The sequence below is a fragment of the Pararge aegeria genome, chromosome 16, assembly GCF_905163445.1.
Source record: "Pararge aegeria chromosome 16, ilParAegt1.1, whole genome shotgun sequence".
NCBI classification, from domain to species: Eukaryota; Metazoa; Arthropoda; class Insecta; order Lepidoptera; family Nymphalidae; genus Pararge; species Pararge aegeria.
In genome coordinates, this window is record NC_053195.1 from 7,013,704 (window position 1) to 7,039,751 (window position 26,048).

Below are 26,048 nucleotides of genomic sequence, written 5' to 3' on the forward strand. Positions count from 1 at the left end.
TTTTTTACTATACTCTATTTTATATTTACACTTTAGGACAATATTTACCAAATCTACGATTTCTTTTGTAAAACTTCTTAGGTTCTACGATTTTAAAGCTTTCTCTCTGAACTGGAGTTGGATGTGGTTCCATAAATTGCTTCCAAGGGTGTTCTGGTTTTAACGCTTCTTCCACATTGATCTCTTTCAACCAGTTATTATAAATGTGACTAAATCTGTTGTAAGCGGCTGCAATTACTGGACTTTCTCTGTTTTTCTGATCATTCTGAAAATAGTAGTTATTTTAATGCTGCTTTAAATTAGTAAAAATTAATAATATTTTTTACATGATGTACATGAACTTTGCAGCAATTATATATTACCTTTTGTATAATTTTTAGGCATCTATCGTTAAAAATCTCCAAATGCTTAATAAAGGCATCATTTACTCTTATATTTTCTCTCTTCACTATTTCCATAATGTATAAGATGTAACCAAATTGCATTTGGAAAGTGGCATTCTTCAATAATGTACCCAAAATTTCAATGTTTACCCTGTAACAAGTGTGGTACATCTTAGTCAATAATATTGTATGATAGTTAATTAATATTTTACTCATTGTAACTATTCCAACTGTATGCCAATGTTTGTGTTACAAAACTACATCACTATTCTGAAATTTGCACCACATTTATTAATATGGGGGTGAGAAAATACTTGTTGATGGATAATGTAATTTTATCTTACTTGAATTTTTTATCAACCATTTCACTTAGTAGTGTTTCAGCTTTTTCTTTTGTAGTGCAACCTAAGGCAAGAACACCGTAAGTCATAACATTAAGTTTTACATTGTGCTTCTTATTCAATGGGTGTCTTTTCCTTAACTTATTTTCCTTTTTAATAATTTCTCTGACTTCCTATAAAACAAGAACAATTTTATTTATATACACAACTGAAACTAATAAAAATTATCTTTAGAGTATATATGCAAATTAGTTCAAAATCTATTGTTATAAAAGTGTTCTCGCAATGCTTTTCAATAGCAAGCAATTGTAAAGTAAACTATTTTCTGTAGGTGTTGGCCATATTTATATTTCATTAGCTGTACCTGCAGTAGTACCTATACATTTTGTAGTAACTGCAATTGCACCTGTATATATATTCGGTATTCCACTACAGAATTATACAGAGGTTGTAAAGTTCTATCAGTTCGCCAACTTTTTATTCTTCAAACTATTATTCGTAAACATAATTCTACTACTTACGTTAAAAGCCAACATAAAAGAAGAGGGGACATAATCTTTCAAACAGAAAGGCACAATAGTAAACTAGCTGGGAGGCAGTACTACATCATTAGCTCTAGAATTTACAATAAAATCAATAGAGATATAAATATATACCCCCTAAATAAAATTAACTGTAAAAAATGTGTAAAAGAGTGGCTACTGACAAAATCATATGCTGAAACTGAAATTCTTCTGGAAGTCTTAGGATCAAATTAATATGTAACACATATACACACACACAAATTTAAATACATACATACATACAAACACACACATACACCTGCAAAACAAATTTATATATGTATATATAACTTAATATAATAATTATCTTGTATAAGCAAACATATACGCGAGCACAATTACCTACGCGACGCAAACTCACATACGCACAATCATACACTCAATCATCGAAACAACAATTTAAGGAGAGCACTGTCGCCTGTAATACAGGTTTTTACCTAAATCAGGGACAGTAGATTTTAAATGGCACCATTACATACATTTATTACATACACACCACGTTTGTGAGGCACGCATTTGTTTGTATAAATATTATAATAACTACTTTACATTTTAAAAACTGTATGTACCTACATTCTTGTGAATAAATTATTATTATTAAATATTAAAAATATTATATTGTAGTACCTGCAGTTGCACCTGTATATAACTTCTAATTAAAGAGTATTCTTTGTTATATCCAGTTTGCTATGTAAGTTCTAAATTATGTTAAGATTGGTTCAGCAGTTTAGTCAACCATGGGTAGCATATACTTGAAAACAAACTTTATTATGAACCTTTTTTGAAATATTGCATGTTGGTTTTCAGGATGCTAGCTGTCTCCATGCTCTCTAATGATCAGTACAGTGGTTGAGACAACAAACAAACAGACATTAATTTTTTTATATTAGTACAGATTATTTTTAATTAGTTTGATAACTTACAAAAGCACTATCGTAATCTTGCCTAAAACATCTCTTTTTTATTAATGCATTGTAGAAATCTATGTCACTTTTTATATTTAAAATTTGCATAGTTTCAAGCAGTTTATTTTCAGCTTCTAGAGTATCTTCTATTAAAGGCAGCATTTGTGTCAAAGTCTTTATATCTGGTTTCACTGAATTAACTTCCATTTCTTTGAGGAAATCCTCCTGGCCACCTATGATTGCAAATTTATCTTTTGGAGTATGAACTTCTTGAACACCTAATATTTTATCAATCTGTACAAATTTGGAGAGCAAATTAGGTGCAGTTCTTTTTTCCACATGTTGTTCTGGTCTTTTGTAATTTTCTATTAGTTCCAAACTAGTATTATTCTGATTAATTAATACTAAATCTGTAGTTTGTGTTTGAGTTTTGTTTGTATTTATTTTGACATCTTCCAAAATTTGGTTTCCAAAGTCTAAAGTTTCTTCTGCTATTTTATTTGAAGCACAATCTAATTTTAATGTTTGGTTATTGTTTAAATTTTTATGGTCATTGTTGTGTTGGATATGTAATGGAAGAGAGGTTTTAGAATCCTGAAGTACCTTTGCTTTTATCTGTAATAAAGCCATATGCTTCTGTATCAAGCTTACTATTTCTAGTAAATCCTCTCTTGAGCCTAAATTACAATCTTTTACACACTTTAGCATTAGATTAAATGAATAAACATTAGGCCTCTCTCTCATTTTTAACATTTTCCTCCACACAATAAGTGCATGTTTCAGACCATAGTCTTTATCTGATATACATGCTTGTATCAAGTGATTAAAGGTGTGCACTCTAATCTTAATTTTCTTAGATATCATTTCGTCAACGATTTTGAAAGCTGTTGGTATATCTGAACATCTTCCAAATGCCTTAATCATGACATTGTAATTTGTCAGATTGGGTTCTATACCCTTTTCAATCATATGATTTCTTAAATGAGTAGCCATCTTTAATCCATCTGCAGGCCATGGACTGTTAATACAAGCTTCAAACAGACAAGTGTATGTATCACCTGTAGGTTGTAATGCTCTTTTTTTCATATCATTAAATAGCTTAAAAGCTTTTTTTGTATAACCTACTTCAGCACAAGCACCAATTAATATATTATAAATATAGTTTTCTGGCTTAACCCTGTCATCTTTTAACATTCTTATCTCTAGAATATCAATTGCCTCTTTTATTCGCTTATGTTTTAAGTATTGCTTAATTAAATCGGCATATTGCTTGGTAGAGAGCTTTTGAGACTTTAATGGTATGTTTTGTAAATATTGTTCTTCTTTCACATCCCCCTCGTCTTCTAATGTATCTGGAAAAGGAACTCTTCCCGCTATGGTCCCAAAAGTATCTGGATCTTCCAAGTATGTGATATTATTCTCAGTTTTGTATTCTTTATTTTCACTTAATTTATTTTCCATTGTGGTTGTGGACAATAGGTTATGGCGCATGATAATACCACTACTACACCTTATATTTTTAAAAAGATTTATACAACGAAAAGCCATTTTCGTAGTGTTTTGCTTTTTATCAAATAACTACCTATATTTTTTTTGTTTTTCCCAGTTTTCATAAAGTGACCACTGACTACAGAATAATACGATATTTAAAACGTCTTGTAACTGGCATGCGTCATGCCAGATCCATAGAGCTAGTACAGTGAAACCACTGACCCATATTATACTATAATATTAGAGATCAGAGAGAGGAACTCATTAAGCTACTTATTTATTTATTAGCTTTTCAAGGAAAACAAACAGTACTTTTACACATCATCCGTATTTTTATATCACATAAACCAATGAAAATAAATAAAAATTGACAGTGGTGAGTGGTGACAGTGACTACTAACACTGTCTAGTGAAGTCTAGTGTCATTTGTTTGACAGCCGAAAACTGAGACTTTCGTTGTTTTGAGTTGCACGTGTTTTGTAATTTTGACTTGATAAACCTTTTCGAAACCTTATTAATATAAATTGGAGCTCGGCCTTTCGTAAGAAGTAACTAGCCTAATCGATATGTCTAACGAAATGGAAGAACAAATGGAAAGCAGTTCGTCTGAAAGCGAGGACGATGGCATGGATGAGGAAGGGAACAATGACGAGGAATCTGGGCCGAAAACCTACCTTCCCGGCCAGCCGTTACAAGAGGATGAGCATTTGATATGTGACCAATCTGCTTATGTTATGCTCCATCAGGCACAAACTGGTGCTCCTTGCTTGAGTTTCGATATAATAACTGATACTCTCGGCAACGACAGGCATGAATTTCCGATGACTTCATACTTAGTCGCTGGAACACAGGCATCAAGCGCACACTTAAACAAGTATGTATAGTTTAATTGACTGATTAGAATGCAGTTAACACAAAGTGTCGTACGCCCGATTGTCATACGAGGCAACTAAGGGAGAGTGTGCAGCAGCGTCCTCTGTGCCACTACTGCGATTTACAGTGATCACAAGATCTAACTGCTTTGTGGGTCTTGTGTATCTATGTGTATAGTAGGTTTTAACATTGACAAACATTAAACCAGCAATACTGTGTTTACTGTGTACAGTCATACATATAAATGAATTTGCATGGTCAACCATGATTGCCAAAAATGTTATAAATATCTTCAGCGATATTGCCTTCTCTCCCTTACTTAAAAGGGAATAAATATTTGACTCTAAACTGCTCTATCCAGTTCAAATAAAAAGGTTGTAGATCCAAAAGAATTCAAAGAAAAGACACCTTTTGCAAACAATATTCAGGTTAATTTGCAAAGTGAACACAGTTCACAAATTTTTAAAACAATTATTAATTCACTTCACTATACAGTGGACTCTCAGTCTGACATACCTATTGCAGGGCAGTGTTGAACTATAAAATTTTTTGAAGTAATCCGATAAATTACAATCCAATGAGAAGATTCTATGTGTTTTAACCTGTTCATTCATTATCTTCACGAACCAAACCGTTTCGCTGTGGTCGCTGGTCAAAGTAGTTTTAACTATTTATCATTCTTAGTCCTGTCCCACTGTTGGGCGCAGGTTATAGCTTGCTATTCCAATGCATGAAGCCTGGCAGTTTTTACTACTAGTAGTTAAATTTGAAATTATTTAGTGTTTTAGTAGTCAAAATGACAAATTTACATCCAACATCAAAAGCAAACAATGATGAGGATGAAGAATCTGACGAAGATGCAGAAGACGATGAAGAAGAAGAAGATGAAGAGAAAAAACCACAGATGACATTCTCTTTCATAAAACATCAAGGATGTGTTAATAGGATAAGGGTATGTTTTAGATTTTAATGTAATTTCTTACTAATGTATAACTGTTAAAAATTGCTCACTAGATTGATTTGCCTCATATTATGATTAAAAAAAAGTTTCCATGCAATGAAAAGAAAACCAATACTAGTGGGAGTACATTGTAGTTTACAATAAAATGTATTTCCTAAGCACATATTGTTTGCTTTATTATTGTTTGGGGCAAGGCTGAGCTCTGTATTGAAATAAAACACACACTATTTTAAATGGCTTACTCTACTTTTGCCCTAGTACTACCCTAACATTCAGGGCAGAGTATCTTCTTTTCTAAGCGTTTAACTTTACAAGTCAATAAGAAACCATTCCTCCATGTCTTATTTTCTACAATCTCTCTGCATCTCATATCATAATTCACGAAAAGAATTTCATTTATTTTCAGGCTACAAATTTTAAAAATTCTGTACTAGCTGCAAGTTGGTCAGAGCTGGGCAATGTTAGCATATGGAACATAACCCAGCAGTTACAAGCAGTGGATGAGCCAACTTTGCTTGAACGTTACAATCTGGATACTGTCAGTAACCCTGTGAAGCCTTTGTACTCCTTTAGTGGACACCAACAAGAGGGATTTGGTATTGATTGGTGCCCCACTGAACCAGGTGTATGTATAATTAATATCAACTCTCAATGTGTCATTTCAAAAATTTTATGCTCTAAACAAAATCAGACAATAAATAATCCAGCACATCTAAATAACGTTATGATTGAAATAATTTCTATGAAATGTAATAAGTGCAGGTTTTTATTTTTTTGAAAAAAAGCTAGTTCTTAGGCAACCTATGTAATATATTATTACCTATATGTATAATATATACGTATTGCATGCATTTGCACTTTTTAGCATAAAAAGTTGTAAGTCTTGTGACGCAACTAAGTTGGATTTTCACTGTACATATTTTGGGAGCCATATCTGTCTTTTACAGTAAGTTATTTCATTATAATGCAAATTTCTAAACATATTTTCTATTAAGAACTCTCAACTAATAAAGAAAACTGTAAAAAATAAAATTATTTTAACTACGTTCTTTATTGTTGTTTTACAAGACTTTGATACTTCCAGGTGTTAGCAACCGGTGATTGCCGAAGAGACATCCATATTTGGAAACCTAATGAAGGAGGCACATGGACAGTGGATCAGCGTCCCCTAGTTGGACACACAAGTTCTATAGAAGACATCCAGTGGTCACCCAATGAAAGGTATTAATATCAAAATAACATTAGGTCAGGTAATGACTAGTGCAGAACTAAAGTTACATAAGCTTCTAACCTACTAAAACGGGTCCCCATAGATATAACATGTTATATCACGTCATATTTATATTTTCTTACATGTAATCACAGATACATACTTATAACATGTAAATGTTTCAATTTTGCAGGAATGTATTAGCAACATGTTCAGTTGACCGAACAATCAGGATATGGGACACAAGAGCAGCACCGCACAAGGCTTGCATGCTGGTAGCAGAAAATGCCCATGAGAAAGATGTCAATGTTTTATCCTGGAATAGCAAGGAACCATTCATTGCCAGCGGTTAGCATCTTAATGTCATTATTTTAATTTTAAAACTGAAATAACAACAATTTTATTTGCTTTGAAATCATCAATAATTTTCATTTACCCATGCTCTATCCCTATTGGTTATGGCATGATGGTATAAAGGAATATCTAACTAAACAGGTTTTTGCAATTTGCACCAGTAGTTCCTGAGATTGGCAGGTTCAACCGAACAAACCCTTCAGCTTTATAATATTAGTATAGATAAAAATTAATAATATTAATGAGAATATAACTGATTTTAGGTGGTGATGATGGCTGTCTCCATATATGGGATTTACGTCAATTCCCAACAAGTACACCAGTAGGCACTTTCAAGCACCATACAGCACCAATCACATCAGTGGAGTGGCATTGGACTGAGCCCAGTGTGCTGGCTTCAGCGGGAGAGGACAACCAGGTGGCACTCTGGGACTTGGCAGTTGAGAGGGACGATGAAGAAGTGGTGGATGAAGAACTAAAGGTGAATTAAATATAATTACTATAAAAGTTATTTAAAAACCTATTGGGTGTGAGTTCAGCTTTACTTTTGGCAGGCCTAGCTAAAAACCCTGGCACACACCTCCAACTTTTTCTAAGTTTAAAGAATTAAATATCACTAGCTGTAATGGTGAAGAAAAATATTTTTGGGAAACCTGCATGCCTGATAGTTCTCCATAATGATCTCAAAGACACGAAACTCCAATGATCCACACTTTGCCAGCATGGTGACTATGGCCTTAGGCCTTCGCATTTCGAGAGGAGACCCTGACCCTTTAGTGGACCGGTTAGTTGTTGGTTGATAATGACAAGAATTGATTATATTTGTTAACTTATTACTGAAGCTACAAATGTTTAAGTCCACACTTTCGTCTTCGAAGAAGTAATAGGTTGATTATTGATGACCATAAGTTATTCCAAAAAACAAAACAAAACACACTTTCACATTTGTTATGTTAGTATGGAATAGAATGGAATATGGATTTATAAATGCATTTCTCTTTCAGAATCTTCCCCCACAACTCTTGTTCATTCATCAAGGTCAAACGGACATCAAAGAACTTCATTGGCATAAACAGATTCCAGGTGTAATTGTAACTACAGCACATACTGGTTTTAATATATTTAAAACTATTAGTGTATAAATAAAATATTATATAAATAAATTTCGTTTAATTTATCAACCTCCATTGTATTTAATGCCTTTTTCTTAGCCCCGATCCGATCTCCGATCGACTCCGATCTCACTAGCACGGCTAGCATGGGCTATATACAATTCTATCCCCGGGAAAGGATAAATTTTAATTTTCTCCCACAGCTACGTAATTATATCCCTTGTCAGGGGATATAATTTTTGTCTCCTGCCCATGCTAGCTGTGCTGTTGGTAAGTTATCTTTTAGGTGAATGCCAGTAAACTCACTCATACCTAAAAGCTAAAACGTGTATGTGGGTATAGGTACGAATTATAAATATATTAAATCGAAATGAAAGACTATTTTAGGAAAGAATATTTTTAAGTTCGATTAAACAAAATATTGTATTAAAAACTTAACATGATTGTATTATGTTCAATACTGCATAAAAAAATTAAGTTCCGCTTTCACTAGTTTGAACCATTGCCAAATTAACAAGATGTCGAATGGTAGGCCTTCCATGAGGACAGTTCTGAAACATAATTAATTAATGAATATTATTAAGAAAAATTATGTCAATAATATTCAATATGTAACTTTATTCCTGTTATCACTAGACCTAGGAATATGCTAAATCGAATGTCTAAGATAAAGATTTAGGCGATTTCTTTAGAAATAAAATGAAAAATAACGCGTACCTAATCTAAGGAGATTCCTAGGCTGATGTATGCCTAGGAATCTCAGATCAGGCGTTACGTACGTATAAAGGCATTGCGGAAGCGTGAGCTAGCAAGATTAACCCATTAATCACTATATTATAATAAAAAATAAAATCGCCATTCGAAATGGGTACCAATCAGTCTATACTGCGCACAGTTATTCAATTCATGGTAATTGAATCGCAAATGACGGGTTATCTGACAGCATTTATAGTGAACTGCACACTTCATAAGCCACTCCCACCGAGGATATGTTTTCGTGATTCCACTGTGTAAGCCTTAAATTCGAAACAATAGTAACTCATTCCTGAGTAGTTTATTGGTACCGCTGGCCGCACCGATAACGTTTATTTAAGACGATAAGAAAAAATAAGGATGCGGATGCATCGTTTTGTAATTCTGTCGGTATAATGGAATGCAAACCGATATTTATAAAATAAATTATTGACGATACCGATACCAATGAAAATAGTGCAGGCGAACTCAGGCGTACAAATAATAAAAAAATATACAAATAGACGTCAAACTTATGTTGCGGATACCTTTATTGCAGAAAAACATTGTAGAGTATGCTAAAATATAGGACGACGATCCTATATCGACATCAATATCTATTTCGCGTCCCTAAAATATTTTAAAAGAATGCAATTATCTAGGTGGGTATTATTTAGTGATGGATGGTATTATACTATTGTTGCAAATATTTGGTCGAAAACATGTTTTTTATATGAACTTGTTAGTTATACGTGTGATGGTCGATTCTCTCGATGGCATGGGAATTATTAAGAAAAACACTCATGTATAATGATTAGATAACTCACAAAACAACGAATTTTAAGTAGGTATACTGTCTAATATATAATAAAACGTAATTGCGTTAACGTTTAACTAATATTTAATAAAACGTACTTGCGGTAACGTATAACACACTTGTTGCGTAAAGGCCGCTCTAACAGTATATTTAAACAACACAGCGTTTGTGTTTGCCGCACTCGCAGAACGCCGGAAAAACACGCCCAGCGTGTTCGGCCGCATCCTTGTAGGTACATTTATTTTAACACGCCTAGCGTGTTCGAGCCGCACACGCGTTACGTAGTTTTCAAACACAAACGTTGTGTTTTCAGCAGCCAACGTGTTAATGCAGTCAATTAGTAACCTCATATTATTATTTTTTTCCTTCATTCCACTACAAGTTAGCTCTTGGCAGCAATCTCGCCTGGTGGTAAGTGATGATGCTAAGATGGTAGCGGGCTAACCTATTAGAAATTATATTTTCCCAAATGGCCCCTGCCGGGAATCAAACCCGGGACCTCCTACTCAAATTCACAGCGCTCAACGTTGCGCCAGGGAGGTCGTTAAATTCATCGTAAGTTGTAGTTCATTGTATGTGTAATTCATCTTAAAAACGCTATTTTGCAATCGATATGTAAAAGTATGGCTGTTGATGCAATTTTGCATTTACTCGTAGCTTGCTTCAAGAAAATGGTAACAGGGGTTTATCCTGGGAAAAAAAACTAAACATGATGGTTTTTATGTTATAAAAAGTTGCAAGTTTCAGTTATAATGGTGGATAATTTAATAGCATCAAAATAACCGACCAAAAGTGCATTCCATGTGCAATTACAGTAAGTAATGTGACCTAAAGTACAAAAAGAGTTACAATATTCAGTTTTATACCCATGGTTTGTCAATTTCTGCCATATGATCAACCAGTATCCGCATATCTGCCTTACTTAAGGCTGTTCCTATCATCACCGATTTCCGGCATGCCCTTGATGCAAACATTGCCCTAACTCTGCTTGGCCTGCAGTATTCAGACTGGTTTTCCTGCAATAAAATGTGTAAATGACTTGCATGATTTGCCTATGTACATAAATAAAAGTAAAAAGAAGTTACTCTTAGCATAAAAAGAAGTTCGTCTATGTCTTCCTTCCCAAACATCCAATTTTTAGACATAGGTATAGTTAAAAGCTTCACTCGTTTAGTAGGTGGTGCATGTTCATCTATTATAAAAGTAAATCCATTCTTTTTGAAAATTGCAAGGTTATCCATTAATATTTGCTCATTGACTCCTGTAAGCTCCAAGTTCTGTGGACTGAAAAAACAATGTTCCATATTATTTTACAATAACAAATATTAACACCATTTTCTATGTATAGATAACTTACATAACAAGCTTCTGATTCGTTAATTCAGTCGTTTTTTGCAAACTTTCAAAGTTATAAATTTCATCAGTAGCATGCTGATCAATTATAAAAAGATCGTCGTCCAGACGCGTAATTATAAAACCTAAATTAAATTGACCTACTACATCCATTCTTTTAAAAGAATCTTTAGATATTTCTCGGCTCAATTCTTCTTCGCATTTCTTATTAAATACAGGATTTATTGCAGACCTAAACTTAATTCTATCAGGTTGGTATTTATCTTTTTTGTTATTAAAGATATCCACTAAAGCTTTCACATGAGCTAAAGATGTTTTCATATTTACAGTTTTTCTATTGTTTTTCCCTAATTCTTCTTTATCAGTCACAACCTTTTGTAGGTTAGGTGTTTTCAATTGTATATCTTTGGGTTTACAGCGTATAGTATGTGATTTTTCAAACACAACATCAGTTATATTTCTTATTTGAGTGTTTGGTAGCTCATCTGTATTCTCTAAATATATTATATCTCTTTGTGCACCCAAGACTTCTGTTGCAGACGACTTATTAGGGAGAAAATTATCAGCGTTTTTTATTATTTCAATATTACTAATTCTTTCAGAATTTTTATTAATTAATTGAGTTTCTGTATCATCATCATCGATAACGTCAGGTTCAGGTTTAACTTTATCGATTATATTTGATGTATAAGTTTTCTTAATGGCTGTGAAACTACCTAAATTAGAGTTAGATTTTCTCTTTAAATCTGCTTTCTCATGATGTTCATCGTCAAATTTCATAGATAAATCTGATTGGTTACTGAATTGTTTAATAAACGACTGAAAAATCCTCGGTTGACTTAGCTCAGGTTCTACTTTTTGATTGTTAATAGTAACAGTAGGTTCCACTCTTAATGTTTTTGGTATATTTTCAAAAATCTTTAACAAGGAATGTTTAAGTACATCCAATATTGATTTTTCTTTAGTTAGAAATAACTTTCTCTTATCTGGAGTAACGTTCACATCAACAGAGACTCTATCAACGTTAACATTTAGAAATACAAATGGGTATTGATGTGGATTAAACTGTCTATATATTTCATTAATCAACTTTATAACTTTAATTGGTTCACAAGGCCTAGAATTAACGTAAAAAAATTGTCTGTCAGTACTTGATCTACCACTTCCATGAGCACATGAAGATATAAATCCTGTAACTTTAACAGGTTCAGGTATGTTCTTGTAGCCTTGAGATTTTTGTGAACTAGTTATAGATTCTTGTGAGTTGTTAATAATATTATCTGCATCATTGGAGTCTTCCGATAAATCTATTTCAACTTCTTCTATATTTACTGAATCCTCGTTTTCCTTAACTTCGCCTGATAGACCTCTCAGTATGTTGTCTTTTATATTTGACATACATTCTGTTTTTAATTCAAGGATACTTTGTAGCTGTTTAATACCAAAAATACAAGCAATGTTATCTTTATATGACAAGGAACCTTGAGTTGCAACTACTACAGACTTTACATTTGAACTTGTTTGATTGCTACATGTTATTCTGAAAGTTAATACTAGGTAAGAACACTAGGCAAGTGCAGTTGAAGGATGGAATAACCCTGTTTGGAGTCCTAATCGGTTTCTCGGCATCCTACCGGAACGCAAAAACGCTTGGCGGCATGTCTTCGCCCGTTACCCGGGATCTCCACACATAAGATGACAGTGCCAGACCATTGCATCAGAGAGGTTGTCAAAATATATTTTAAATAACACAATATGTTAGTTATGGAACAAAAAATATTAATTTTTAAATTCTACAAAATGATGCATACCTCACCCCTGTAGCTATTAAGCAATATGCATATAATAAGTTGGTCATTTTATTGAACTCCCTTTTAGCATTTTTTTGGAATTCTTTTTGTCTTACTGGAAGGGAGCAAAACAGATTTGATAATGTTACAGTTGTTCCAACCTGTCTTGAACATGGTTTCTTATTTGTGATATTGCCTTTATGATCATATTCAATTTTTGTAGCTGAAATGGAATAATAGAAGTTCTAATAGAAAAATATAATTAAATATGTACTGTATATGCATAATATACTTAATAGTTTTATAAACCTCTGAGAAGGGAGGATATGAACATGTACCTAGCTACTTTTTGCCAAGATATTTAAACTTGCATATTCTAGGATAGAGTAAGTAAAATTTTTTTCTATTTTTTGTTTGCAAACTACTTGATGGTTCAGTAAGTTTTAGAAAACTACATAAGCTTAGCAGTGTGTCATGTTTATTTGTAGTTCATGCATGTATGTATAAATACTAGTGATCTTTCATTAGTCTAAGTTCAACAGCTTATTTACTTGTTACTTACATAAGGCTCACCCACCTCACTAAACTTGATGAAATTTGGCACAGAGATTGATTGCATCTTAGAGCCTTAAGTAATATAACAAACAAGATTAGAGATATAAGATTAATACATAAAATAATACTTAATTACTTACCATATTCACTTTTATGATGTCTAGTTGTAATTGTAAGGTTAGCTAATGAACACAAGGAGCTTAGAGCTTCTCCTCGGAAACCAAAACTGGATACTCCAAGCAAATCACTATAGTCACTCAACTTTGACGTGTGATATTTCAGTGCTAATATCAAAATTCAAATATTAAATATAGCATAGGTTATTCTTAATTTCTATTAAATTAATAGGATGAACAGAATAAGCCAAAAAATATGTATAATATATAAACTATATTATAAGGTTAATACTTTGAAGCAGCATGCACATGCAATTTACTTAATGAAAAAAAGTGTATGTGGTTTATTTAACCATGTATTCATACTTAGTGCTGCAAAATTGTCTTCAGTTACCCCTGATCCGTTGTCAGATACTTCTAACAAATCAAGGCCATAATTTTTTAATCTTATATCAATATTTGTGGCACCAGCATCAAGAGAGTTCTCCACAAGTTCCTTTACTGCTACTGCTAAGCTGAGTACTACCTAGCAATGTTTCAATTTATTAAAATTGCATCACAGTTTACCATTTCATTTTTAGCCGAAAACAGCATCTTAAATTTTACAATTTGAGTCTGATTTTCAATGCCCGGCAAAGCCTTCTAAATGTTTTTGTTTAACGTTCTTTAAAGATTATGGCCTGAGTTTTCTACGAATTAGATTTTATTAATAAAATATCTAGTTACTTACTTGACCAGAACAAATTTTGTGCACCGAATCTTTGTTGATAGGTTTAATAGAGCTGATTTCAACATCGCTTAGATCATTAACATCGACCATAGTTTCAGTTTCTTAAATAACCGTTTTCAAACTTTATTATTATCAGGAAAAAGGTGAGATAATCAAAGATTAGTTGTTTATTCCCACCTCCTATATTTCTAGATGATTAACATTTTTACTGTTTTCAGTAAAATGCAAATTTTCACTTGAATTTGATTTCAAGAATTTTGAAATTGAAAAATGATTATGTCAAGCTATCCACTAGTCATCTGTCACTTTCAAGGCATGTCAATGTCAATATTTGACAATAGCAGTGTTGCTAGACATTAAGACCCAGTTGCAATAAGGATATAAATACTGCAAGAACCAGTAGCCTTTGGCAAAAAAGAAAAGCAAATACACTGAGGTAATAAGACAAGTTAACCTATTGTCCCGAGTTAAACTATACATCTATAGAAATTTTAAAAAATATTTCAATTTGAGTCATATATCACCTGATAATTGCTTTCAACAATCTATCAATCTTACGCAGCTTCGACCATTTTGAGCAAAAAATCCAGAGCAACTCATCTTTTACATGTCATGTTTACAACAAATTATTACAAGTATTATTTTATTTTCTAATGAGACATATTTTATACTATTGATCAATTTACTATAAAATAATAAACACAGACTAAAACGGTAGTTAACAAACAGGGTGGCATTCTTTAAGATCAAAATATTCTTCTCGTCGCGACCAAGCTACCATGTTTTTCCATAGGCAGGCCAGAAATCACACCCCGACAGTGGACTCGTAAAAAGTCTCGACCAGGAGCGGCGTAAGTGTGTTTAGCAGTCAAATTGTTGAATGAAATCACTCAAAGTATGGCAGTTATATGTAGGGCTATGAAGCCTCGGTTCAAGAATAGTAAACAATGTATAGGATCTCGAAGAAAACTGAAAAAAAGTGATATATATAAGAACCCTACAAATAGAAGAACAAAACAATAGAACGAGCTACTATTTACATTTACATCGAGCCACCGGCCCACTATAGAGCACGGGTCTCCTCCCCAATGAGAAGGAGGCCGTGGTCCACCACGCTAGCCCAGTGCGGATTGGTGAACTCCACATACCTTTGAGAACATTAAAAAGTTAGAGTTGCGTGCTGGGATTTGAACTCGGCCCCCCAAAAGTGAAGTCGAGCTCTTACCCACTGCGCTATCAGCGCTTCTCAGCAGAATATAGTAAAAATATAATTAGTCTCTTTTTGTCTTTGCAGCGCAACGCGTTCGAAAAGGACAGCTATGCTTATTTTTTATTATTTTGATTACTTCCGTGATCGGTTTTGAGCTTTAATGCAAATTTAAATAAAATTCTGTGTTACTAAGCAAAACAATAGTTTATAATGATAAAACAATCGTTTACTCCTTAGAAAAGAAATATGCCATCATCTTTTCATACTTAAGTTTTAATGTTATGTCATATTTCTCATATTTGCATGTTTTTACCATGCAGTATGCCATTACAAACTTCTAGTAATCTAGTCAAACAATTAAAGACTGGCGCGAAATGGTATTACCGTTTTTGCGGTACCTTTTAGTTCTGACGGTTTTGAGCGCACACACGAATTCCATTTCTATCTATTCTCTCAGTGAGCACGTAACTTATTCACATGTTAATAGTGTGAATACTTAATTTTTTTTTCACTTAGAATAGAATATTCAGGTAAATTGCAGTGTTGCAAGCCTCTAGTCCACGCAAGAAAGAGAGATCGTCTATCGTCAATAAGATAGCGGTAAGAACGCAATTTATTTACTACGAAGACTTGAATGTTTTTGACTACAATGTCCTACATTCATTTTCCATATACTTGAATTCATTCCGTTAAAACACTTCAGGGTTACTAGTCCGTGGTGGATTCCAGGGCGGAAAAATATATTAAAAAAATTCACAATTGTAATTTTTTGTCAAATCCAAATGTCAGCCTATGGTTGTCAGTTCTAAGTTCGAGAGATTACGATTCTACGTATTTTTTATCGATTGAGTGCAAAAGATAAATAAATTTGTGAAGCGGCTGGAGTCCCGGGACAAATCATGTCTCTAAATACAGCTCACGCAGATCATGGTGTGCTAATACACGCTGGGGAATGGTGAGTAGTCTCATTTTTCAATAAACCTACGTGATTTTCGAAAAATAAATCCTCTTTGATTGCTATGAGTCATCGTAAACTCGGTATTATCATCATTATCATCCTTCTGGAAAAATAAAAAATACACACATAATGCTTAGAGTGCTTGATTATTGCATTGTGTCGTCATACAGTAGATATTCCTCTATTTCTGTTACTACTTATTTTTCTAAAAGAGAATAAACATCTAGAGAAACGCTCATCCCTCAACTTCTGCTCAATATTTTAGCATCTACATCCAGGATAGACATGAATTTACCATATTACAATCTTATTGCACAAAAGTGATTAACTTCATTAATTTTTTTGCAGCATCATTTTATTTTCTGACAATGTAATTGTGGAGTTCTACGGAAATGAAAAACAAGAGTTCAAAGGCTCAAAAAATGGTCGCATGTATCTTACAACCCATCGTATGATTTATAATTCAAAGAACAATACTGATCCCCTACGATCATTTAGCTTTCCCTTCATAGCATTACAGGATGTAAGTATCTATAAAATGTAAAATGATGTTTCAATAGACTAATATTATTCCTTATAATGCTGAGCATACGGAAGTTCAAGTTTATGACAACACTAGATATAATTAAGTATGAATAATGAAAAAATACTTCAATAAACATATTTAAGTTTTAGACTTGTATTTACTATACAAGTTTTGATAGTTATATAATTTTTCTATTATGCACTTCTTATTCTTCTCAGCATTTTAAACAGATAATGTTTTATTTTAATATTTGATGTGACGTTTAATAAGTGTTTGTACTCATAGGTGACAGTGGAACAGCCCATGTTTGCAGCAAACTATATTAAAGGTAAAGTCTGTGCTCAACCAAATGGAAACTTCATTGGTGAAGTGAAATTCAAGCTGACATTTAAATCTGGTGGGGCTATAGAATTCGGCCAGGCTATGCTTAAAGCAGCCCATCTCGGTAATTATTTTTGTCTTTATTTACATTTTCGCATTTCCTTAGTCTACTTGTTACTAAATCTGACATGGTCCTATGGGTTTGATTCTCAGTACAAGGCAAGAATTTTTGTTGACCACATCTCAGAAACTAATAGTTGTGACCCACTTGTTTACTATCACAATGTCTTACAAAGGAGAATGCAGGAACATGGTTTCGTTTGGTGCCTCATTTAAATTGGTATCAAAAATTAAGTTTTTATTTTTTAAAAAAAACCTATCAAAACCCAAGCCTTAACTTCGACGGTTTAATAATCTCTTAATTAAATAGATTAGTGGTTCTGATATATTGTGAACAGTACCATCAATAGGTAGATACAATAATCGCATGTGTCAAAAATAACCTTAATTCACGAACTTAATTTGCATGTAACTCTGAAATCCGGCGAGCTAGAGTTTAATGTTTTTGGTAATGTATAGTAATTATTAAACCCTTCAAAATGAGATAAATTCCAGAAGGCACCTTATAAGTACTATATGAAACCAAATCCCATACTACATCCAGCATTCTCCTTTTTGTAAATTATGGCAAACCCCCATTGAAGTAGCATGGCAGGCAATGGCTTACGGTTAAACAGATTTGCAATTACTAAAAGACTTCTAAGGACAAAATGTTTCTATTGATAAATAAAAGCTGTTATACCTTTTTTGTTCAATAAAAATATTGAGTAATCATAAATGTTCATGTCACCACTTACTGCCACTGTCCACTGTCACACACATACTCAATCTTCAAAATGCTCATCTGAAATAATAACTTTGAAAGGACTCAACCAATTTTAATAATTCTTTCACCGTTAATAAGCTATTTATTTCAGTAACAAAAAGATTTTAGCCTGAAATAATGGTATTTGTAAACCAAGCTAGAAGAAAAATTGTTTGTGATCTGTTCCATCTGACTGTTATGTCTAAACGGCCAGTAATACAGAAATAGAACTTAGTTTATTATCAAGAAAATCTTATGTATTATAGTCGGAAAAATATAATAGGCCCGTTTTGACATTTGTGAAAGACCATAGAATGTAACTTGGAACGAAACTGAAAGAAACAAAAAAATAAAAATCAATTACATACAGTGTTTTAAAAAATACGTAAATTTTTTTGGGACGTTAAATAATATGAAAGAATATATCGCGAGTATTCTTTTTGCGCTTACTTCATAGTAGCATGCAATTTATAATTGTTGCGAAACGTTCCGAAAACAGTTACGTTCTCAGTCTTTTTTTTTTTTATACTAGAGCTGTAACCATTTTTTTACTGAATATCGAAATTAAATATTGTGTAGTTATCTTTACTGCAAAGAATGTGCTTGGTTCTTAAAATGGGTTCTAAATAATGAGTCTGAGATGATGTATCTGACCAAGCGGCACATGACTGAAGCGTCCCCGCGCGCACTGCGCAGTTTTTCGTTCCTCATCTTGTAAAGTTGACTGTGCGCTCGTTTAAGTTTGATATATATTGTTTACTATTACGTTAACTATGGCTCTTCTATTTTGGACATTAATTTAAACATAGTGATTTGACTCGAGTTTTGTGTTTGTTGTTATATAGTACTAACTCTGTTTCAACATGTTGAAAAGTGGACGTATAATCAACAGCCAGTCACGCGTATTGGTTGTGAAGTTAAAGGAATACTTTGAACGAACGAACACTTTACAATACATAATAATATCAATCGAGTACTGATACAAACTTGAATTGATTTATCGTGAGTATCGAGTACAGAGTCTCATGGTTACATAACTAGTTACGTCGCGATGACAAATGTCAAAACGGGCCTATTACATTTTTACGACTATAGTTTATTATAAGATAAACCTTGCCTTATTAAGGGATGTACAGTGTAACTTTACGTAACTACATTCAACACAGTTGCAACCGCAGGGGCCAGTAATATGTATATAATATTGATGGTGGTTTCAGCCTCGCGTCACATGTCGGGTAATGCAGCCCCGCCACCGTATACCCCGCCGACCGGTCCTTGGTACGCCGCGGCTCCGCCTGCCTACGCGCCCCCGGCGCAAGGCTACTATGGATGGGTGCCTCCATACACTGTAAGTAGCCTTAGATATATGAATTAATGAATACACTTTTATTATAAACCTATGTGGTTAGCGCTTTATAGAGTCTAGCAATGGACATTTAGATTCTTTGAAGATTTAACGGCTGCTGTCTATGAGAATAACATACTTACTGAACAAAACAGATCATTACAAAATTGTAATTTTCAACATCATTATGACTAGAACCGATTCCTTACGACGTCACAAACCGTGCTGCTTGCACTCGCTTTAGGATACTACTTTAAAGAACTTAAAAATAAATGTGGCATTAAATGTGAATAGTATTTTTTCAGACACTGCATGACTATTCTGACATTATTTGTAAGGCCTTAAAATTGTGTTAGATGTTCATAAATAAAATAATTTTGTGAATTAAAAAAAAATATATATAATTATTTATAAAGTATAATTTTCCGTTTTACAGGCATTTCCAGACCAACCATCTCCAAACTCCGTGTTTGTATCAAGCAGCCCCCCTCCTTATCCAGGCGTAATGGGCGTGACTTATCCCCCTGGAGGTGGCTTCTCTGGAGTTCCAACAGGGCCAACAGGTGCGACGGCCCACGGTTACCCTGGATACCCGGGTAATCAGGCCAATGGGAACATGCCGCCGCCAGGGTACCCGGGTAACGGTAATCTACCTCCCCCAGGTTACCCTGGTGGATTTGCGCCTGGTGCACCCGCCATGTCGTCTAATGGTAAGAACTTAAAAATTATCAGAGTTAAATAAAATTGTTGATAATATTTGCAGGTTACATAACAGTTATTAAGGCGTTACGGCTGTGTTGATATTGTAAGTTCTTTTTTGCTGTATAATATGAGGCTGTATTGAATTTTTAAGATTTGTTTGTTACACAACGGTAAGCACTGTGCTGTATAGTTTTAGCTTTGACTAATATCATTCATGATTTAGTCATTTTAATAATAAACTACTTTTTAAGGGTGTTAATAGTGTCCTTTTGTAATTTAAAATAACAGCTTTTTACTAAATGCATAAAGTATATAATACATTATACAGTTGTCATCGTCAACAAAATACCGGAACATTACTAAACATGGGTTACCTCTCAGATTGAAATGGTTTTAGGGCTAACCAAGTTCAAATTTTAGATTATACACTTCTTTGACAACATTATTGAGAATTCTTACAAATGCAGGTTTTCACAGGTTTGCTTAAATTTAACACATAGCTTAGAAAAACGGTGAGTATTGAAAGAGCGTAGGACCGTTAGACCCCGCTATTCACAACTTATTATTATACTAAGCTTCTTAATAAGTAGCTTATTAAATTAGAATTAAAAATTTAATTATTTCAAGTAGGCCTACTTTATGAGCACGTTTGAAACGTCAAGTATGCCTGTTTATAGTGACTGACTCTACCAATAGTTCGGAAAGCAGATTATATTGAGAGAAGACAGTAAGAAACTCAGTAGTTGCTCTTTTATTTATTAATTTATTTTCCAACATCAATATTTAGAGTGTTACCAAACTTCCAAGTTACCTTTTCATGAAGAAATTCATTGATTGTGCAGAAATAAATGTGTTAACATGTTTTAAATCATTCAATCATTGGCACGTGGCTGATGCGTGTTAAATAACATATAAATTATTATAACGCTTACATTTATAAGTATTAAAATACATATCAATCAGATCATAGCTGTTGTCACTGAAATCATTATAGAATATTGAAACATTTTGGACTCACTTTGTTAGTAGTCTGTATTAACATTTAACATATTATGTTAAGTAGAGTGATACATGATATTATAGTATATTATCATAGAAGTTTCAATCTTTGCAGTAGTTTGAATAACCTTTTCAGATGCTAAAGCAGCGGAGGCAGCTCAAAGTGCTTACTATGATCCGAATAAGCCTCAGACTGCCTATGTACCACCACCATATGTAAGTATATCATAGATATATTTGATTTAGTTTAATTATAGTACCTAAGTAGTTTCAGTAAGTCAGTTTTACCATCCAGATAATGTAAAATGTCATTCTAAATTGAAGTTAAAGTAGTTAACTTCAATTTAGTACTTCCTTAAAGTATTTGCCATCTAACTGCCCTGTGCAAAATTTGATTTGATATTAAACTCTACAAAAACATATACATTTGCCCCACACAAATAGACGCGCGCGCGTACACACGCACGCACACACATACACGTGTGAACGAGATGTCACTCTTTGACTTTTTTTTTTAAATCTTTTTTTAGATGACATATGTAACTTGAAATTATAATCTCTAAATCGATTATCCGCATTAATCTTAATGAATCCAGGGGATTTAAAAAAACCTTATTACATTTTCGGCTTTAAGGTAAACCAATCTTACCGAAATCTTGCATCCTGGAGATGAGACACTCTTATCCCGGGAAAACCTGTGGGAACTCTGTTCCCGCAGTTTTCTTACGGTTATGTGATAAGATCAATATTGTTTTGCAGGATCAACCGCCGACCTACCAGGAATCTACGTCAAAGAAAGAAAACTAATGCACTGTCCTCATTACCACATGAGCACCGCTTTACGCGACACTCTTTAACGCTATATGTATTAAAGAAATGAAAGAGAAGAGAATTTGTTATTTCTAAATTATAATTGTAACATGAGCTGCAAACATTGATTTATATACTGAGTATGGACTTGGTCATTGAATAAAGAAAATGGCACTAACTCTTTGGTGCTAAAAGTTTGAATAGCACCAGGTGGGCGCTCGAGATATATTTGTATTGCCAAAATCAATGTACGAATTCAACTGAATACAATGAGCGATCTCTGACTTGCCGGTAGCTAATTTCGTATAACTTCTAATCAAGACTATGCCGTATTTATATGATGACAATACTACAGCAGACGACATTTATATCGATGGCTGTAAAATTAGGGGAAATAGATCATTTTAATGTATTATTTTGTCATTTTCAACGCTAAATGGTGAAAATAGAAAATATTGTGATATATATTGAGAGATATTTTTCTTTTTAAAAATATAGTTGTGCTATCTGGTAGCTAACTGAAATTTAATGCAAAAAAACTTCTTTATTTGAGTGCAAAAATTGTAAACTATAAGCCAATGTGGTCAGCCAATAATTATTAACGGTTCATTAAGTGATTTAATAGGTTACTATCCGTGTTCATGTCAAGGTTTCTTAATTTATACATGGTTTTAATGATTTTCATTTTAAGGTGCTTCAATTTATGAGTGTTTATTGTAGCACTCATTAAAATAATCAAGAAAGATTGCTAACGTCATACATTAGTAAATCTCGCGAAATACTTGGTATTATTCGCTAATAAACAAATCAGATCAGACACAAAAGTCCAACTACTTATTAGGTCAATACCTCTATATCTTTTTTTAAATAATCTCAAAATCCTGTTGTAGACATCTCGGATTATTTCCATTTTTTTTTTGTGATGAGAAATACTGTAGTATATTAATATACTTGATATATAACGCCTATATACCAAGTCAGTTAGCTATTTTATTAGTGAAGTATTTTGATCCATGAAAAAGTTTGATAAAGAGTATGGTCACTGGTACAGTATAAATACGGATATTGGTCGATTGCTAACGTATATGTTTAAGTAGCGCCATACAGCAATCATTGATAAAAAAGCAGTTCCTTTTTTATTGTTTTTAGTCTCTGGTGCAAAGATAGAAAGTGGTTTGCTCTATGCTTTAAACCGCTCTATATATGGTTCTATATTGATTCTATAATGGTTATTATAATTAAAATGAATGCAGTTCATGTTAATATTGGTTTTCGCATTCCATTTTATAAATAATGCTTTCTAGCGCCATTTATACAGCTACTAGAGTCTTGCTACTGTGTAAATTTATCAGTATTGAATTGATTGTCATTGTGTATTAAAATTTATTTATAATTTATGTAAATGTAAAATTGTAGAGTTGTATCTTAATAAACAAAATTTAACAATTAATTGAGACAAGGAATTTGGTGGTCATTGAGTCCGAAAAATGTTTATATATAGTGAGATTAAGTATATGTAGCTACTGTTGAAATGTAAAAAAAAAATATTAAAATATAATTAATTAACACAAATAATAATGTGCAAATATTTTAATGACAAGAAAGTTGTAGTCCGTAAAGAAGAAGTGATTTCTTAATTTTTTTTTGGTAAAATGCTGTATTAATCCTGTATAATGTAAACATGATATTTGTTAGACATGTTAAAGAAAGGACTAGCTTAATTACTTTTTTTTCATTTAATAATAATTACTTTATCAATTTTATCGATTTATAGTTGGTGCGAGTAAAAAGATTGCTGGTATAAACTATCATTGTGAATAGTTGGCAAAAGATGTTCAGCATTGTTATTCTCACGGTGCGTGTTGTCGTATAACGAACTAACTTAGTGTAGAATTGGAACTTATTAATGCTGCGCATATGTAGAGATTTTGCGACAAGTATGAAATAACTAAAAATATGTTTTTTTTTGCGAACCTAATTAAATAAGAGTTTTAGCTACAATGAGGTTATTTCTTGAGTTTGTAAGAATGAAGGCCATTCTTTGTGTTTCATCACAGATAATGGCCTTAATTCTTACACACTCAAGTGTAAAATTAACATTTTGAGATGTGTCATTATTTTGCGACAATAATAAAACAAGCGAAATTTTGTAATTGACATGGGGTTTAGTAGTATTTTTATTTAATTCAAGCAATCCATATGTATCCATACTGAAGATCTAGGCAAAAGCTCAGTGCACGCCACTGGGTATCGGCTACAATTAAGGTACATTTCCTCTGCGCCTGGCAAATAATTATGTTCCGATGGTTAACGCAACGACTAAAACCGCATTTTTGAGAATGCTATGCGGTCATCTGTATGTCCAACCGCGGTTACAAAAGGCTGATCTTCAATGATGATGTATAAATCTCTATTTATTGTTTTATAATATTTATCGAAAATGTTTATCCGAAATTGTTATTTGTCTATATAACTAAGTACTATCTGAGAAATAACGATTCGCTTTGTTAATTTTAGTTTAGATTGAATAAATTATATTTACACCAAATCGAGACTTTAAATGTTCTAAGTAGTATTAAAATATTAGAAATATTCTCAAAACGTGAAGGTTATAAGCCAAAAAAATTAGAAGAAAAGTCTTTCAAACTGTCTCATAGGAAGCAAATCTTAGAAAGAACGATGAAATTGCAACGTTTCTCACTAGAGACACCTACAGTGGCTTAATTTAAAATTCATATAATTTACTTAGCATTAGCGTGGCTGTATAGGCAAAGATCTCCGGCCGCGATGTATAGAGAAGTAACAAATCCCAACGGTTCTACAATTTTTATATAAAAATGGAAAATTGAGTGTAAGGAATAAATACACTAATATTCCAGAATCCAGAAGCTATTTTACAAATATTTAACTAAAAATTTATATCTGAAAAATATTTGTAAAACTGCTAAGTGCATGCGCTACTATTTGGGCAGATTTTTTTTTTTATTTTTTTAAATTGTGTTCCTTCCTTTTTTCCTTCGACATTAGGATCGAAGACTGTTCTAGGTCGGTACTCAAATATGCTACGTGATAGCATTCTGGTTTTTTTTTTTTTTTTTATGCAACTTCTACATTGTGCAGAGTCTACAACCGGGTACTTCCTACAATATCTTAAATATTAAGACCTTACATACATATTTTTTTTTTTTTCTCTTTTTCTCCCTCCATTTTCTGTCTTTGTTTAAGTACATAGTTACTTTGTTTAAAGATATACCATTCGAACAACTTCTTTTAAGTAATTTTACATGACTTTACCAATTATTCATTTTTTTTTTTTTTTTTTATTTTATTTTTTTTTCTCTCTTCCTTACCAACTTTTTGCACTTAATATTATATTATGAGTACCTGCAATCCACGTCCATGTCGTGGTCTTTTGTTGCTGTGTGATTTATAACATAGCAACCAGAGCCTTTACTTTTTGCAATAACATTTTTTGGTTAGTTTGGCGGGCGTTTCAATATATAGATGGTTTATATATAGATGTATATTACAGAAATATACACATATATTTTTATATTTATATAATATATATGTATTGATGTTTGGGATACATTGTGTGGTATGGTATATTAATGTATTCATTTATGTAGAAGGGTTGTTGCACTGTTCACAGATTAGTTAGTCTGGTTTTCTTTTATTATAATTCTTGCTAAGTTCTCACAATAATCAAGGAATTTTTCCCTTGTTTCAATATTGCTCATCAAATCATTAAATAGGTCTGGTTTCATGGTTTTTCCAATTTCCATTTCAGTGTCATATCTCTGTCTTCCAAATCTCGGGCATTCGGATATGATGTGAATAATATCCTCTGCTGTTTCTGGATCGCATTTACATGATGGGTTGTCCTTACATTTAAACCTACGGAGGTAATACGAGAACCCACCGTGTCCCGTAAGAATCTGCACTCGTATCGGGTTTAGTTTGGTTTGTTTGAGAATTTTGTAGGCCTGTTTGACATTTGGTAAAAATAACTTAGTTGTTCCGGCA

The 26,048-nt window shown here is 32.9% G+C and overlaps 4 protein-coding genes across 6 annotated transcripts; 2 read left to right on the top strand and 2 right to left on the bottom strand.

Annotated features, from left to right (window-relative positions):
• Positions 1-6: 6 nt before the first annotated feature.
• On the bottom strand, positions 7-3,824 carry LOC120630299 (pentatricopeptide repeat-containing protein 1, mitochondrial). Its single transcript, XM_039899480.1, has 4 exons — positions 2,211-3,824; positions 728-897; positions 363-534; positions 7-265 (listed from the first exon to the last, which is right to left on the bottom strand). Exons 1-4 carry the CDS (start codon positions 3,738-3,740, stop codon positions 26-28), a joined length of 2,112 nt encoding a protein of 703 aa, XP_039755414.1. The 5' UTR covers positions 3,741-3,824; the 3' UTR covers positions 7-25.
• Positions 3,825-4,086: 262 nt separating this feature from the next.
• Positions 4,087-8,238, top strand: LOC120630583 (glutamate-rich WD repeat-containing protein 1). Its single transcript, XM_039899849.1, has 7 exons — positions 4,087-4,557; positions 5,337-5,508; positions 5,924-6,142; positions 6,602-6,738; positions 6,921-7,075; positions 7,345-7,562; positions 8,086-8,238. The coding sequence occupies exons 1-7, from the start codon at positions 4,250-4,252 to the stop codon at positions 8,221-8,223; spliced, it is 1,347 nt and encodes a 448-aa protein (XP_039755783.1). The 5' UTR covers positions 4,087-4,249; the 3' UTR covers positions 8,224-8,238.
• A 342-nt stretch (positions 8,239-8,580) lies between these two features.
• Positions 8,581-14,564, bottom strand: LOC120630520 (mismatch repair endonuclease PMS2). 2 transcript variants are annotated; one of them, XM_039899769.1, is made up of 8 exons: positions 14,287-14,564; positions 13,923-14,082; positions 13,581-13,724; positions 12,907-13,108; positions 11,100-12,635; positions 10,828-11,026; positions 10,609-10,758; positions 8,581-8,744 (listed from the first exon to the last, which is right to left on the bottom strand). In XM_039899769.1, exons 1-8 carry the CDS (start codon positions 14,374-14,376, stop codon positions 8,667-8,669), a joined length of 2,559 nt encoding a protein of 852 aa, XP_039755703.1. In that variant the 5' UTR covers positions 14,377-14,564; the 3' UTR covers positions 8,581-8,666. The 2 variants fall into 2 exon arrangements, with proteins under 2 accessions (XP_039755703.1, XP_039755705.1); XM_039899771.1 differs by having other exon boundaries at positions 8,672-8,744; positions 10,592-10,758.
• Positions 14,565-16,109: 1,545 nt separating this feature from the next.
• On the top strand, positions 16,110-24,570 carry LOC120630320 (WW domain-binding protein 2). Of its 2 annotated transcripts, none has more exons than XM_039899511.1 (7): positions 16,110-16,451; positions 16,803-16,977; positions 17,266-17,425; positions 19,384-19,514; positions 19,948-20,221; positions 21,349-21,428; positions 21,972-24,570. In XM_039899511.1, exons 1-7 carry the CDS (start codon positions 16,396-16,398, stop codon positions 22,017-22,019), a joined length of 924 nt encoding a protein of 307 aa, XP_039755445.1. In that variant the 5' UTR covers positions 16,110-16,395; the 3' UTR covers positions 22,020-24,570. The 2 variants fall into 2 exon arrangements, with proteins under 2 accessions (XP_039755445.1, XP_039755448.1); XM_039899514.1 differs by lacking the exon at positions 21,972-24,570 and adding an exon at positions 20,275-20,316 and having other exon boundaries at positions 19,948-20,074.
• The last annotated feature ends 1,478 nt before the right edge of the window (positions 24,571-26,048 follow it).